Source organism: Bufo bufo, chromosome 9 (assembly GCF_905171765.1).
Source record: "Bufo bufo chromosome 9, aBufBuf1.1, whole genome shotgun sequence".
Classification (NCBI taxonomy): Eukaryota; Metazoa; Chordata; class Amphibia; order Anura; family Bufonidae; genus Bufo; species Bufo bufo.
The window spans coordinates 170,666,002-170,682,123 of NC_053397.1; the positions used below are offsets into that span (position 1 = coordinate 170,666,002).

At 43.0% G+C, this 16,122-nt stretch overlaps 1 protein-coding gene across 2 annotated transcripts in view; it reads left to right on the plus strand.

Annotated features, from left to right (window-relative positions):
• The window catches only part of TMPRSS6 (transmembrane serine protease 6), a 130,033-nt gene that overhangs the window by 108,584 nt on the left and 5,327 nt on the right, over positions 1–16,122 (plus strand). For both annotated transcript variants that reach the window (XM_040407379.1, XM_040407378.1), the window contains 7 exons: positions 900–1,042; positions 1,138–1,236; positions 1,320–1,430; positions 3,572–3,688; positions 6,748–6,916; positions 14,043–14,317; positions 14,586–14,722. In XM_040407379.1, the coding sequence (XP_040263313.1) occupies positions 900–1,042; positions 1,138–1,236; positions 1,320–1,430; positions 3,572–3,688; positions 6,748–6,916; positions 14,043–14,317; positions 14,586–14,722 (1,051 nt within the window). The remainder of the gene's footprint in view (positions 1–899; positions 1,043–1,137; positions 1,237–1,319; positions 1,431–3,571; positions 3,689–6,747; positions 6,917–14,042; positions 14,318–14,585; positions 14,723–16,122) is intronic.

The following is a 16,122-nucleotide window of genomic DNA, read 5'->3' on the forward strand; positions in this document are numbered from 1 at the left end:
ACATTTAAGGCATATAAATAGGATATGGCATAAACATTCGACATGTGCAGGTCCCATCAGAACAGAGCTTGCCGAGAATGGAAAGGACAGTAAAAGGACAGTGGCTTTTTACATTCACTGCTAAGGGTCTTCTCCAAATAGCCAAGCTCTCTGCATTGAGCTGCATCGCAGTCCTCCTTCATCCCCTCTGGACTCAGGTACAGGAAGACCAGCTTCCTTGAGAGACTGGCGGGCACAAATTTGGACCAGATAAGGTCAAACAAGTGCAACATTTTGCATTTTCTTAGCATAATGAGTTATCTCCAAGGTGGGATAACCATCTCACTAGCGCCACCTTGTGGAAGTGGCTCCATATGAGTCACAGGGGAAATAGCCAAGCCAAATATCCATCCGTAGACCAGGGTTGCCAACCGTCCAGAAATTTCTCAATAGTCCAAAAAATAGGTGATTTTTTTTCCTGTGTCCGTGAAAAAAAATAGACGTGTCTGTGATATTTTTGAGGCTGGTGGTACTTAACTACATTATTTTGGTGGTAAGGATGATAATTTTACAGCTCACAGTAAATGCTGGTAATGAGTCCTTATTAGTATATTGAGCTACAGACATGCATTACTTATTATCTTTATCATTCATGACGGTTTTCCAATTTGCCCGTGATTTTGGGCTAAGTTGTCCAGAAAAAAAGAAAAATTCTGGTTGGCAACCCTGCCGTAGACAGCTGTTTCACAGTAGGATTCTGACTGCCTATTAATGCAGCTTACATGTAATGCCTTGGATGCTGCCTGTCTTCAGGTTACCAAACAGCAATAATGAAGAACATTATATAGTATGTGCAGACATATTTACATGGCGTAAAGCATGATTAGTGAAGCGTGACTATTATATGTTGCTTTCTGCAGGATGTGTGGAGTGAGGGTGCTGAGACCTTACACTGAAAGGGTCGAAGGAGTATCCAATAATTTCACAGTAAATTTTACCTGCACCAGATCACTAACCGGACCAGGGATTCAAGTCGCTTACAACCTCTACAATAAGACAGATCGTGAGTTGCACAATTAATCATTTAGTGTAACTTTATAACAAATGTATTGACTTTTCTGAAAATATATTCTGTATATGTGTTATATTTTTATGCAGCCTGTCCTGGGGAATTCCTGTGCATAGTCGATGGTATGTGTGTCCCATTATGTGATGGGGTAAAGGACTGCCCCAATGGGTTGGATGAGAGAAACTGTGGTAAATATGACAACAGTTATAATTTCATTCATACTTTTCTTTCTTGACTACTGGATCACCCACTTGTCATACATTTACCCTAGTATGTCCTGCCCAGTACCAGTGCCCAGAAGGACAGTGTATCCCAGCCAAACAGATCTGTGATGGCCAAAAGGACTGTATAAATGGTACCGATGAAGAGCAGTGCCATGAAGGTAGCATCTTTACCATATTATTTCTTATAAGTCATTCATAAACTCTTTGTCCTAATGGTATTTTTTTTTTAAAATGTCAGTATCTCGTATATGACAATATGGCGGGATCCTCATGGGATTATGAGCATCCCAGGTTAGATGGCTATTCGTTTTGGCGGGAATTTTTCCTGCCGAAAGTGGATGGTCAGGATGGCTAAAAATAGCCATTGTATCCAGGGTAGGGAAGGTGAGGCCGGATTGGACGGTTATGTCCTATCCTGGGATTGTTGCTGGGGTCAGGAAGATTAGGAACCCCAGCAACAGTAGGGCATTGGCTAATGGTCAGGAGTGTTTATGGCCAAAGGTGTATATAATGGCGGTGGCCGACAGCATTGTGCTGTCTGCCGGATCGCAATCTGAGGAGCTGCTGCCCGCCCGCCCTCCCTTAAGTTTTGTTTGTCACGGCCACTTTATTGAAAGGAGGGGTAAAGTCGCTCGCCGTATAGTGGCGAGTGGATGAGTTGATTATGGTATTTAGGCCGAGCTTATGGCTGGTCTAATCTGTGGTTTTAAAGTTATTTAGTTATTATCTATTGTATAAGCTATTCTTTAATAAAGTTGGCCTTGGCCTAATTTTATCCATGCACTAATGTGTCCACATGTCTTATTATTAATTTATAGTTATTAGTTTAAGTTATTTAATGGGGAGGTTGTATAGATAGATTTTTCAGTCCTTGAAGTTGATGTGTTGGAACCATGAAAAAATTAACTGAGTGACTTTGAAAGGGGTCACATTGTGCTGACTAGATGATTGGATCTGCAAGATTGTGTGGTTTACAATGGAATGAGCTTCCTATATCTCAAAATTATATAAGTGCCTCAAAAAAGCATTTAGCAAAATTTGAAATGAATTCATGAGAGTAATAGACCACAACCACACCTGCCCAAGGTTTTGGTTTTGGACGATGCAGTGTGGACTGAGTGACGGCAGACATTTTGGTGGAGGTGTGCAGAGAAAGAATTAAATAAAAATTTTTATAATCTTGGACATCCCCTTTAGTATATGGTTTTCACATTTTTTATGTATATCGAAAGACACAAAAAGATATCTGGAAAGGAAGAAAGAGAGTCAAACAACAAAATTCTTGGTGGAGCTGAGGAAGTCACTGTATGACCTTTTTCTAACATGAAAGAGAAGGGACAGCATATCATAGGTAGGGCTTCCAGATATAAAGACAGGCACACGGTAAAGAGCTTCTCATCTGGTGGCGTTGTGTCAGGGAGCAACAACCTGCAGGGCAGAACACCAATAGAATAACTGAGGTGCAGCCAGGTATTCCCTCCAGATTGCTCGCAGAACCGGATCATACAGTGATCAGTTGTTATTGCCTTATAAAAGGACAGGTGAAGCCCCAAAACGCGTTGCCAGGACAACTTTAAGAAAATATCACCTGCTATGCAGTGAAGGCCTGACTGTTTACCTTGGTTGCACCACTGGGGAACAAACAGAACACTTACCCCCTTTTCATTTTTTAACTACAGATCTGCAAGCTCCTCTTCTACCATCCAGAATATTTGCATCGTTTCTCAGGCAGCCTGATGCATACTGTGCATTTGGTAGCCCAAGACACTTCCTACTGGCCTTGGATAGGCCAGCAGTGCTCACATTAACAGTGCTGGCCAATCCAAGAGCGGGACTGGACAAATAGGAAGTGTCTGAAGTCTGAGAAGCAGTGTGGCCATCTTGTATGACAGAAGCGGAGCCCCGGAATTCGCCAATCTGCAGCTAAAGAGATACAAAAAGGGCATCAGGTAAGGGTTCTGTTCGCTTCCCAGTAATAGTTTTTTTTTCTCTTGAACTGGAGGGTTCTTTGCCTGCTCCCTGCTGCTCTGTCTCCATTATGTGACCTTCCGATCCCAACCTGAAAATTTCTGGACAGGGTCATGGGTGCCGCTGCAACCAATGATTGACCTCAGCGGTGACGGGCCACTTGGGGACACCCCACTGCAGAGGCCAGTCATTGGTGCACATGGCATGTCTGGAAGCTTACAGGCCAAGGGCCTAGAAGACCGCAGAATGGAGCCAGAGAATATAGATGAAAGATCAATGTGGCAGGTTCATGTGATTTTTAAACTGTATTTTTGTCTTGCCTCTTACACAGCGGTTTCTTGTGGAGCCTTCAACTACAGATGTGCAGATGGGAGCTGTGTAAAAAAGAATAACCCAGAATGTGACTCTGTTAAAGACTGTGCAGACGGCTCTGATGAACAGAACTGCAGTAAGATTGGTCTAGCATAAAACTATTAAAACTTAGATGTTGTTAGATATAACTTCAGCCCCAGACATATGAATTCCAGTCTTATTCCTTGATAAGGATGAGTAATGGAGTATTCTGTGACATTTTCTTATTTATTTCCTATTTTAAGACAAGGTCCTTTCTCCTGTCAGGTCAAGCTGTACCTTATGAAAAACTGCAAAACTTAAAGGGCTTCTGTCACCCCACTAAAGTGATATTTTTTTTTGGGCTAGTTAAATTAGTTATATTGCGATATATGAAAATATAATGGTGTTACTTACTTTGATCCAGCAGTTTCTTCCAAAAACAAAGTTTTATAATATGTAAATTAGGTCTCTACCAGCAAGTAGGGCGGCTACTTGCTGGTAGCTGCTGCAGAAAACCGCCCCCTCGTCGTGTTGATTGACAGGGCCAGCCGGGATCTCCTCCTCCCGCTGGCCCTGTCGGCATTTCAAAAATCGCGCGCCTGTGTTCATTCGGCGCAGGCGCTCTGAGATGAGGAGGCTCGTCTCCTCAGAACTCCCTCAGTGCGCCTGCGCCGATGACATCACTGAAATAGAAGACGTCATTGGCGCAGGCGCACTGAGGGAGTTCTGAGGAGACGAGCCTCCTCATCTCAGAGCACCTGCGCCGAATGAACACAGGCGCGCGATTTTTGAAATGCCGACAGGGCTGGCCGGAGGAGGAGATCCCGACTGGCCCTGTCAATCAACACGACGAGGGGGCGGTTTTCTGCAGCAGCTACCAGCAAGTAGCCGCCCTACTTGCTGGTAGAGACCTAATTTACATATTATAAAACTTCGTTTTTGGAAGAAACTGCTGGATCAAAGTAAGTAACACTATTATATTTTCATATATCGCAATATAACTAATTTAACTAGCCCAAAAAAAAAAAAAATCTCTTTAGTGGGGTGACAGAAGCCCTTTAACATTTCTTAGGGTAGTTTCACACTAGCGTTGTTTGGATCCGGCAGGCAGTTCCAGCAAAGGAACTGCCTGCCGGATCCGGCAAACCGTGTGCAAACGGAAATAACAGATCCGGTATGTAAATCTTTTTCAAACATCAAAAGCAAAAAAAGCTTTTGCGCAGACCGGAAAAGCAATGCGGCAATTTTCAAAACACTTGGTACCGGATCTGACATTAATACATCTCTATGGAAATTAAGGCCAGATCTGGCAAGTGCGGTATTGTTCCGGGATTTTGGCCGGAAAAAATACTGCAGCATGCTGTGGTATTTTGTCTGGTCAAATACCGTACAAGGAAGACATCCTGATGCATACTGAACGGATTGCTTTCCATTCAGAATACATTATGACAAAACTGATGCGTTTTTTTTCCAGTATTGAGACCCTTTACCGGATTTCAATACCGGAAAAGAATAACGCTAGTGTGAAAGTACCCTTAATAAAATGTAGCTACGAAAGTTATTTTTCGCAATGTCCTTGTTATATTTCAAACATTCTGCCCTATTAAAAATAGTGGAAGGACAAAAAGAAACATCATCTCAATGTAAGGCTACATGCACACGACCGTGCTGTTTTTTGCGGTCTGCATACCGCGGATCTGCAAAAAACGGAAGCCGCCCGTGTGCCTTCCGCAATTTGCGGAACGGAACGGGCGGCCCATTGTAGACATGCCTATTCTTGTCCGCAAAACGGACAAGAATAGGACATGCTATATTTTTTTGTCCGCATCTTTTGCGGCCCCATTGAAGTGATCGGGTCCGCATCCGAGCCGCAAAAGTTGTGTGCATGAGGCCTTATACTGTATATGACAAATTAAAGAGCGTTTCTGGGATTTTCATATTATGGGCATATCCTTCGCATAGGTCATAAATATGAGATCGGCTGGGGTCCGACTCCTGGGACCATCGGTGGACTTACCACTCAAGGTATCCTCAGGCCGATGGGTACATAACAATAGAAGCATAAGGAACTTATGTACCCAGCCGGGTATTACAGGTGTTCTCCTGAATTCAACTGTATCACCATTACGCCTCATATACCGGCCCTTCCATACATTGGGGACCGCAATTTGCAGTCCCCAATGCACAGGTACCATCAACTTGAATGGGTCTGTGATCTGTCCGCATCTCAAAAAAATAGAACATATTCAATTTTTTTGCGGTGCGGTGGCACGTCGAGAAACCCAGTGGAAGCACTCCACAGTGCTTCTGTGGGGTTCCATGCCTCCGCTCCACACCGCTCCTTCTGGATTGTGGACCCATTTAATTGAATGGGTTTGCATCCATGATAAGGTGTGCACACAGCCGGTGCTCTTATATTGCGGACCTGCTGCTTGCAGGCCGCAATACAGGCACAGACGGGCAGCGGCTGTGTGCATGAGGCCTTACCTGTGGTTTCCTGCCCTGCCATTCACCCTCATAGGAAACAGGCCACCAGACTTGAAGCCTTTGAGGCAGCGTACAAATGGCACAGGAGCACAAGCATCTCAGGCTCCAGGCTGGAAGAGGCCTGTGGCCAGCACTGCAAATGATATGGCTGAGCCCACCTACTTTTTTGTCCCCACCTTCTGTCAATTTGAATAGGCTACTTTTAGTTTTTTTTTTTCCAGGGCCACTTTAAGTTGCCAACCCACCCCTGTCTGGGACCCCCAATGAGCTGCATGAAGATGCCATAGTGTTGCATGAGCACTTAGGCCTCTTACCTGGCTTTTATGGATCATTGCTAGAATATGCTCTGGAAATTAATTTTCAGCCTGGCTGTGTTCGTGGAATATGGATGATATACAGAAAGCAAAAAACAGACATACAGATACCTCACGTATAAACCACTGACCGTCTTGTTGTGGATGCCATCACAGACATGAGAAAGAGGCCTTATTTTGGCATCTGGTGAAATTCCCAGCTCATACAGATGACCCATCTGACATGACTCTCTAACGAAACATTATTATGTTAAAAAACAAACAAACATCTGATCTCCTTTTACTGAACAAGCCCCTTAAATACTGGTCAATAAATTTTTGCTCACTTTTCTAAATGTATTTATTCCTATTGATCTTCTTCTTCTGTCTTTAGGCTGTGGTGTACAGGCCCTAAAAAGTCGTATTGTTGGAGGAACTCAAGCACAAGAAGGAGAATGGCCATGGCAGGCGAGTCTACAAGTTCAAGGATCACATATTTGTGGAGGGAGCTTAGTGGCAGACAGATGGGTCCTGACTGCAGCTCATTGCTTTACTCATGATAGGTAAAATACACAGGGTGGTTGTGTTTTACATTTTGTACATAACTGTAGGAAATAAGTTATGCAAATGAGCTCTTCACAAGCTCTGTCTCAGATGACACGAGATGTAAGGTAGCTATCCTGGATAGTAATGCCTCAAGGCCTACTTTAAAAGGTCGAACATTGACTTATAGGATAGCTACCTTACATCTGGTGACATTAGAGGCAAAGCTTGTTAAAAGCCCATTTGCATAACCTTTTTCCAGAATTCCAGAGGAGCATTGCCTATCCTATAAGACTCCTCACGCCAATTAAGGGGCTCTCCATAAGGAAATATAGTACCTTCCTCCAAGTACATAATTGTTAGCATGGTGGCTGTGGCTGCATGACTGTATAAAATGTTACTGAACTAAGATTAGACATCATGCTGTTTTTGGACAATAGAATAACATACTAAACATCATAAAATTTGGCACTTACTAAAGCATGCATCATGTTGTAGTGCAAAATAAGCATATCAATGTATGTCATCCATGAGTGTGCTGTATGGAAAAGAAATGTGTCTAACATGCCTAATTTAATTAAATAAAAGTGGAGTTGTGATTGGTTGCAAATGATAAAAATGCCAGGTTTGGGGTGGCTTAAATGCTATGCTGGATCCTCCAGACACTGCTGAGGTGTCACCACATGTTGCAACTCTCCAGAAATGGTGGTAAGGCGTGGTGGATGAGATAAAGGGAAATAGGTCCAGAGTGTCAGGTATTTCAGTAAACCAATGCGCTTTTTCACTGGAGGAACTCAAGTGCAAAACAATATAGGCAAGGCACTGAGCAGGCTTTTCCCTGGCATAAGAGGGCTGAGGAAAGGCCTGAGCTAGCTGCCCCTCTCTCACAGAAGTCTGGCACTGGACAAAGACTGATGGCCCAGGGTTTGTGGCTCCCTGATTACAGGGCTGGTGACTCAGGATCTGTGGCAGGATCTGTGGCAGAGTATCCCCATCTAGCCTCTTAATAGGATCACTCATGTAGTCTGGAAGAGTCTCTCTGACTAAGCATTGGTCCCTCTCTATAGACAACTAGGGGCTCTGACTGCTCTCCTTATATACAGTTTCTAGCTGAACTAGAACCTTCTAATGGGAGGGATGGAGTGGAGAAGCACAACCTAAACAGAAACATTGTTACAATTTCTGTCTCTCATAGACTTGTATAGAGCTGCAATGCAAGTATACGGGAATGTCACAGCAGAGAATCGGAAGATCAGTGTGTCTGTTTTTTTCCTCCAATACTTTGCTTAGGTAGAAAGTCATAAAGTCTCTCAGCATTAGTTAGCTGTGACTTACCCTTTCCACAGTGAAGTGCAGCTATAATGTAATAATAGTGCAAATGAGCAGGATATATTACAACTAGAAAAGCTACAATTTCTGGGGAAATTGTGTGGTGTTCTTGCCTCCACCAGTAGTCTACAACTGGAGTGGGCGGAGTAACTGGGTGGAGTGGCTTGAGTAACTGTTGTGTGGTTGGAGTGGCTGGAGTAACTGTGGAAAGGTTGGACTGGGCAGAGTAACTGTGTGGAGTGTTTGGAGTAAGTAAAGATAGTAAACATTACACTAACCAATTGATTGATCAAATTTAAAAAGTGCACATGGCAAGCTTGATAGAGTGAGAAATGCATTTCAACTTTTATTTATTTATATAGCACATTTAATTGCAATGTTGTTGCCCAAAGTGCTTCACAGTTACATTAAAACATACATTTATAAAAACATTAGCAGCCGATTTGTGTAGGTGAGCTTGAAAATGAGGAAGTGGTGTCAGTTTAGAAATCATGTCCTGATTTTTAAGCTCACACTCTAGCTTTTGTCACTCTTCTGGCTGCTCACACACCTGGGTTCCTATGGCAACTCACTCTACAGCAAGGGCAGAGAAGAGCGGTTGAAAACAAACTGCTCCAACTTGCTCACTTTACTGGCGGTTTCCATCTTCAAATGGTTGTAGTTTAAACATGATAAATCCTACAGCGAAGAGCTTTATATTGTGATAATCACAAGACCCAGACCTACATTTTGATGCATTGTATGTCTCTGAAATATTGAAAATGAAGGCACAGTCGCAGTTTAGAAATTGCCCTTCAAATGGCTAGAATGGAGTTTCAATGAATGTCAATGGGCGGCGTGAGTTGCAAACAAATGGTCATATTGTGAAAACTCAATGGAGTAGGTTCTTCTTATTTATTGGAAACCGTTTCCAATAAATAAGAAGAACCTACTCCATTGAGACTGTATTCATCGTGGATTCGCGCCGAAGCAGAATTTTCCTTATCTACTGCAACTTTTCCTTTTTGGGGGACTGGACATCCCATCCGAAATAATTCTTAGTCTGCGGCTGCAGTTACGGTACAAAGGTCTCATTACTATAAGCTTTCAATGGGGTTGTGCCTATAGTAGCACAACCCCAAAAGGTGAGTCTTCATAATCCTCACTACATCCCTTTTACCTGTATATACATACTACCCTATTGTGCGCCCCTTTCTTTCCATTCTCTATTCCCCTCATTTACTGAAGGGAATCTAGATTTGTCCATTATCCTAAGATATTGTGAAAACTATCAGGACTATGGCTTAGCCGTTGACATTTTTAGTGGCAGCAGGGATAGCTGAACGCTTTGATATAAGATTTGTGTAGGTGGGCTTGAAAATGAGGGAGTGGTGGCAGTTTAGAAATCATGTCCTGATTTTTCAGCTCCCACTCTAGCTCTTGTCAGCTCCCACTCTAGTTTTGAACATTCCGCCATTCATTCCTATGGGACCAATTTTGCCACATAAACGCCGATATTTCGTGAACCATTCGGCGAAACATTCCACAAAGTAATAGCACACCAATCGGGAACAATCCGCACGTTTCGGTATACTACTGTCTATGTAGTGTAAAAACTGTAGGAGGAGTTAGGGTGGTAAATTTGTCTATAATAATAAGAATACATATGTGAGATAACAGTAAATGGTCTTGCCATGCAAGAACACTTAATAAACATAGTTAACTCTTCAAAGTGCAATAAAGTAGAGATTTGATGGCTTTGCATAGTAGCAATAAGGGCAAGTCCATAGTCCAAAGTACCCTTGCTCCAGGGCACTACAGATATACTCTATTAAACCAGACATGCGGATCCGTCTAACAAATGCATTGAAACACCGTATCCGTCTTTCCGGTGTCATCCAGAAAAATGGATCCGGTATTATTATTATATTTTTCATTTTTAAAGGTCTGCGCATGCGCAGGCCGGAAAAACTGATCCGTTTAGCCAGAACACTTGGTGCCGGATCCGGCATTAATGCATTTCAATGGAAAATAATGGCGGATTGTGCATTCCGGCAAGTGTTCTAGAATTTTGGATGGAGAAAATACTGCAGCATGCTGCGGTATTTTCTCTGGCCAAATACCGTACGAGTGACTGAACTGAAGACATCCTGATGCATACTGAACGGATTGCTCTCCATTCAGAATGCATTAGGATAAAACTGATCAGTTTTCTCCTGATATTGAGCCCCTGTGATGGAACTCAATACCCTAGCAAGTTGAAGACGAAATCATCTCCAAAAGGTATTAAGTTAAAGATTAATTATTCCCTTTTTTTTAGCAAAACTTTTATTTTATTTTGATCATTTACCTTTTTTAAAACAACAAAAAAGTAAAAGGGTCCAAAGCAAAATTTTGGGCACCCTGCATGGTTATTACGTAGTAGCAAATATCACTTGTAAACACTTTTTGTAGCCAGCCAAGAGTCTTTCAGTTCTTGTTTGAGGGATTTTCATCCATTCTTCCTTGCAAAAGTCTTCCAGTTCTGTGAGATTCCTGGGCCATCTTACATGCACTACTGTTTTGAGGTCCATCCAAAGATTTTCAATTATGTTCAGATCAGGGACTGTGAAGGCCATGGTAAAACCTTCAGCTTGCGCCTTTAGAGGTAATCTGTTATGTGTTTAGGATCATTATCCATTTGTAGATAATTACTTCCCCAGGAAGGCCATATTTGTGGAACAGTAGAACAATGTACCACAACTCCAGAGTCTGCTAAATCTTCCTGAAGGTCTTTTGCAGTCAAGCTGGGGTTCTGATTTGCCTTTCTAGAAATCCTACAAGCAGCTGTCTATGAATTTTTCAGACCTTGTCTTGACCTCCATTGTTCCTGTTAACACTTTGCTATCTTCTTATAGCCTTATAGACTTCTCCTGCTTAGTGGGTCTCAACCATTTTCATTTTCAGAGTGTTAGGCAGTTGCTTTGGGACAAGGTTAGAGAATTCTCGGTATTTATAAAGCTTTGAAATTTGCATAAATTGGCATTTTCTAATGGTGATTGTGAACAAGCCTTAAACCTAACAGGCTATTGGAGGTCTGAGACCTCGGTCAAAGTTATCAGAGCATTATGTAGTTACACACAGAAAAATAAAAAACACTGCTATGAAATATTAAAACACAGGTATAATAATAACCTGATGATATACTCCCTATATATTATATAATATATATATATATATTTATATATATATTTACTAGCAGAAGGACCTGGCTTCGCTCAGGTATATTTCATCTATTTAATTTAATGTTTGTGTGTGTCGTTAAAAGATATCGACAGTATCCACTATAACAGTGACCTCTACAGCACCCCGCCCTTTAACACTGACCTCGCAGACTGTCCTCTTAACTGTGACCTCCACGTTCCCTGCCACCGTAAGAGAGATCTCCACAGCGCCCGCCCCTTTAACAGTGACCTCCACAGCATCCCGCCCCCTTAACAGTGACCTCCACAGCAGCCCGCCCCTTTAACAGTGACTTCCACAGCATCCCGTCCCCTTAACACTGACCTCCCCAGCAGCCCGCCCCTTTAACAGTGACCTCCACAGCTGCCGCCCCTTTATTAGTGACCTCCACAATACCCCATCTCCTTAAAGGTGTATTCCTATCACAGACAATGGGGGCATATCACTAGGATCACATTGTCTACAACGAGAACGGAGCGGGGAGAGCTGTGGCTGGAGGACCCCAGATTTCCCAGGGTCTGTCCACCACCAAGCGCTGCTCCCACTGCTACCATAAAAGTGAATGGGAGTGCACGCACGGCCCCTGCTCCCATTAATTTCTATGGGGCAGATGGAAATAGCCGAGCCAACGCTCTGCTATTTTCAGCGGCCCCATAGAAATGAATGGAGGGTGGCTGTGTATGCGCAGTGCGACCTCTGTTTATTTCCCCGCTCGGTTCTCATTGTAGGTCCGCTCCGTTCTCATTGTAGGACCCGCACCTATCAGATAATGGGGCATATCCTAGCGATATGCCCCCATTGTCTGGGATCGGAATATCCCTTTAACAGTGATTTCCCCTTAACAGTGGCTTCTACAGAAATCTGTCCCTTAACACTGACCTCCATAGCAGCCCGTCCCCTTAACTGTGACTTCCACAGCAGCCTGCCCCTAGGGTGGCCAGAGGTCTGGTTTTAGGCCGGACAGTCCGGCTTTCAGACTCCCTGTCCTCGTCCGGCGCAGGGCCTGGTCGGAGACAGGGGTGTTCTTTTGAACAGATCACTCTCAGACAGCAGCACTGTGCTGTCTGAGTGTGAGATGCAGGGAGAAAGTCACCCTCCCTCTCAACCCTGAAGCTGACAGAAGTTGATTTTTTCAATCCCTGTCGGCTGCAGTGTGGGAAAGGGTGTGGCCTAACTGGGTTGGGGGCGTAGTTTAGTGGGACCTGGGGGCGAGGTTTTTAAGTCTATCTTTTGAGAGTGGCCTGAATGGCCACCCTACCTGCCCCCTTAACTGTGACCTCCACAGCACTCCGCTTCCTTAAAAGTGACATCCACAGCGCCCTGCCCCTTTAAAGCTGACCTACAGCAGTGAAGAAAAATGGCTGGGTTGTTATGGAAATCTAGTGTAAAACTGTGTGTATGTGGAGACTAAGGACCTGCGAGCTTCTATTGGCTGATAAGGGTCATGTGACCAAGCTTCTATTGGCTAATGCATTTTTTTTATATATATATATATATATATATATATATATATCTCAGGAATGGTACGTGCTAGAGAGCTGAGACCCGGTCTAAAACCTTCCCGGACACCTGATGTACCTGTGTGCCAAATTTCGTGATTGTACATGCGACACACATACATACACTCAGCTTTATATATTAGATACTATAATAATAAATTGATGATATACTCCCTTTTAAGCCCTTGCCCTCCCTTTGCTACAAATTTCTGGTCATTTTTTGCTGCAGTTAAATATAGGGAGGAAAAAGCCCCTTATTAAAATAAAAAATCCTTTGACCTTTGTTGCAGACCACTTATCAGGAAGAAAATCTATTCACAGGAGTAACAGTAATGGGTGCTTGGGGGCCCACATAGGAGCATATCCCCACTAATAATGTTATTACGTATTAAAGAGCGGTCGGTGTATAGAGATCTTATATAGCATAACAAGCTTCAAGCTGTGCACCATAGTTTGGGTGATATTTTAGAAAATAGAGAAACAGATGACTGAATAGAGATTATAACAATCACTTTCTTTCCCATGGAACATGGGCTTTTTTTGCCAAAGACTAAAGGCCAATTTCTATTCCGGAGAATATTTAATGAAACAACCTACGAACTTTCGGATGATGCTTATCAAAAATGAATGAACCTCTTAAATATTTATAAGGCCAACAGTGACTAAACAGTCATCAGCTGCATCTTCATATAACATACATCCCCAGAAATCACTCTTTTGACCTCGCACAGAAGCCTTTTCAACATTAGTAAGAATCAACAGAATGTGTATTGGGGCCTCCCGACTCTTTCACAATGGCAGATATTGTAGGATATTATTGGATTTCAACATGACTGATTCTTTGTATATTTGTAGGAGAGTAGCCTCTCTCCATTCATAAATATGCTTGTTTATATAGTGGGGTAAGGTGAAATAACAGTTTTCTAAACCCTCCCAGAAGTCGTGATCCCTACAGATCAGGACATCCATAGATGTCATCTTGTAGGCTATTCATGCAGCTTGCTTGGACTAAGGCCTCGATCATTGCTTGTCATGATCTGCAATGGTGCCCTCTACAGGGACATGCACAGAGATAACTAGATTTGTCTACAATGTTTGTTTTATCTTCCCATTTCAGTCTCTCTACTCCAGAAGTTTGGACAGTGATCTTGGGAAAGGTGCGCCTTAGCAGAAGTAGCCAGAAGGAGATGGCATTCAAAGTTACACAGCTGATCCTCCACCCTTACCATGATCCAGACACACATGACTACGACTTAGCCCTTGTCCAACTGGACCATCCTGTTCCCCTCACGTCTGCACATGTCCAACCTATTTGTCTTCCTGCCAGTACCCACCATTTTCCTACTGGCTCCACATGTTGGTTGACAGGTTGGGGGGCAGCAAATGAGTTTGGTAAGTAACTCACTACTTAAAATGACAAAGTAGCACGTTGTTTGTAAAGAAATAGTATAATAGGAGCAAGAAAGGATTTGAGTGGACCATTATACTCAATGCTTCGTTAGTTGAGATGCTTTGCACATAGATCTCCATTTTCCACAACAAGAACTTTATATTTATGGAAAACCTTTTCCATCCATATTTATCTCATACTAGCCATAGTATTATGGCAAATCTTGGAGAAGCAGATTGTGTTAATCTAAACCAGACTTTTTACTTTTAGGACCTAACAGTGATGTTCTCCAGAAGACTGACCTTAGGTTAATTTCTCAGGATACTTGCTGTGACCTCTACCATTATCAGATATCTCCAAGGATGTTCTGTGCAGGGTATTCTGATGGGACTAAAGATGCATGCCAGGTAAGTTGGCTTTGAATGTTAATACACTAATCTATTGGACTTCAGATCTGACTATTGACTATAATGGGCCTAAATCACTTGTTTTAGTTAATTAATGAATTTTTGAAACTAGGGGGCCATACCATTTACTAATATACATTATTTTTAAATATTGCCCACATACCTTTCTTATACAAGTGCAGTAGACCACTGTCTTTCAGTTCAATGGCATCACTCAGGGCTTCTCATGCTTTCTTTACTGGGACAAGAATGTGACAGTGATGCTTGGGCCACATCAGTGGTCAAACTGAATGCCAATGTTAAAAAAATGGTGTACCCAGAATTAAACTAAAATATGCACCTGTCAGATTGGCTCTTTATATATAGTGCTCCCCCCAGTAGTGCCCCTTTACATCTAGTACCCCCCCTGTAGTGCTTCTTTTTATATAATGCTCCCTGTAGTGTTCACAATGGAATAAATTAAAAAGAGCAAAATACTGTACTCACCTCCATCCGGCTGTCTGTCACAGCACAGGCGGTTGCGAGCGTAATCACGACCTCCTGCTTGGGGTCTCTGGCAGTATGATGATGGTGTCACTCCGTCTCTGACCTGGCACAGGAGGTCGCAATGATGTCATCATTACGACCATCCTGCACCTTAGCACTGCCTCATAGGCTTCAGGCCTAGTGGCCTTCCGCCTATGAAGCTAAATGAGGGGGCACAAGAGCCAAAAGTTCCTGTCCCCGCCGTTCAATACTGGCACTCCCCATGGACCAGTACCAGATGATCCGTGGCCCGATACCGATACACGGCCCGGTTGTTGGGGACCACTGCTTTACAATGCATCCATTAGGTAACTGAATAATACTAAACATGGTCTTAATCACATGCCACTCACACCACAACATATAATGCAACAGCTCTTTGCGAACCAAATAAAGTACAAAAAAAATATAATGATTATGCTATGCTAATAAAGTAGAGATGCTTGGCAAATACATTTTGTAAAAAATAATTTGAGCCCGTCTGCCGCACGTCAAGGCGATCTCTGTAAGACGGGAACCTAACATTAAGTTCCACCTGTTATGTACCATGACAGCGACCATGAAATTCAGGGGGTGTAGGTTCCACATGCATGCTGAGTCCCCTTTGATTTTTATCATTTTTGGCGCCAAAATGGCCTCCATTGAATACAGGGGATGCAAGTACCAACATGCATGCCGAGTCCACTACCCACTCCATACCTTTCCTGGTGTTAGGGGCTTCTAGTGAGTGGGAAGGAGCAGGCTAAGCGTTATACTCATGCTAATTAAAATCAGCCTATGAGGCAGACAGGCTGGTCAGGAGTGCACGACCGACTGAAGTCAGCCACACCTCCAGTGCAAAATACAAGGGAAACACCTGCTCTTTTTTATTTATT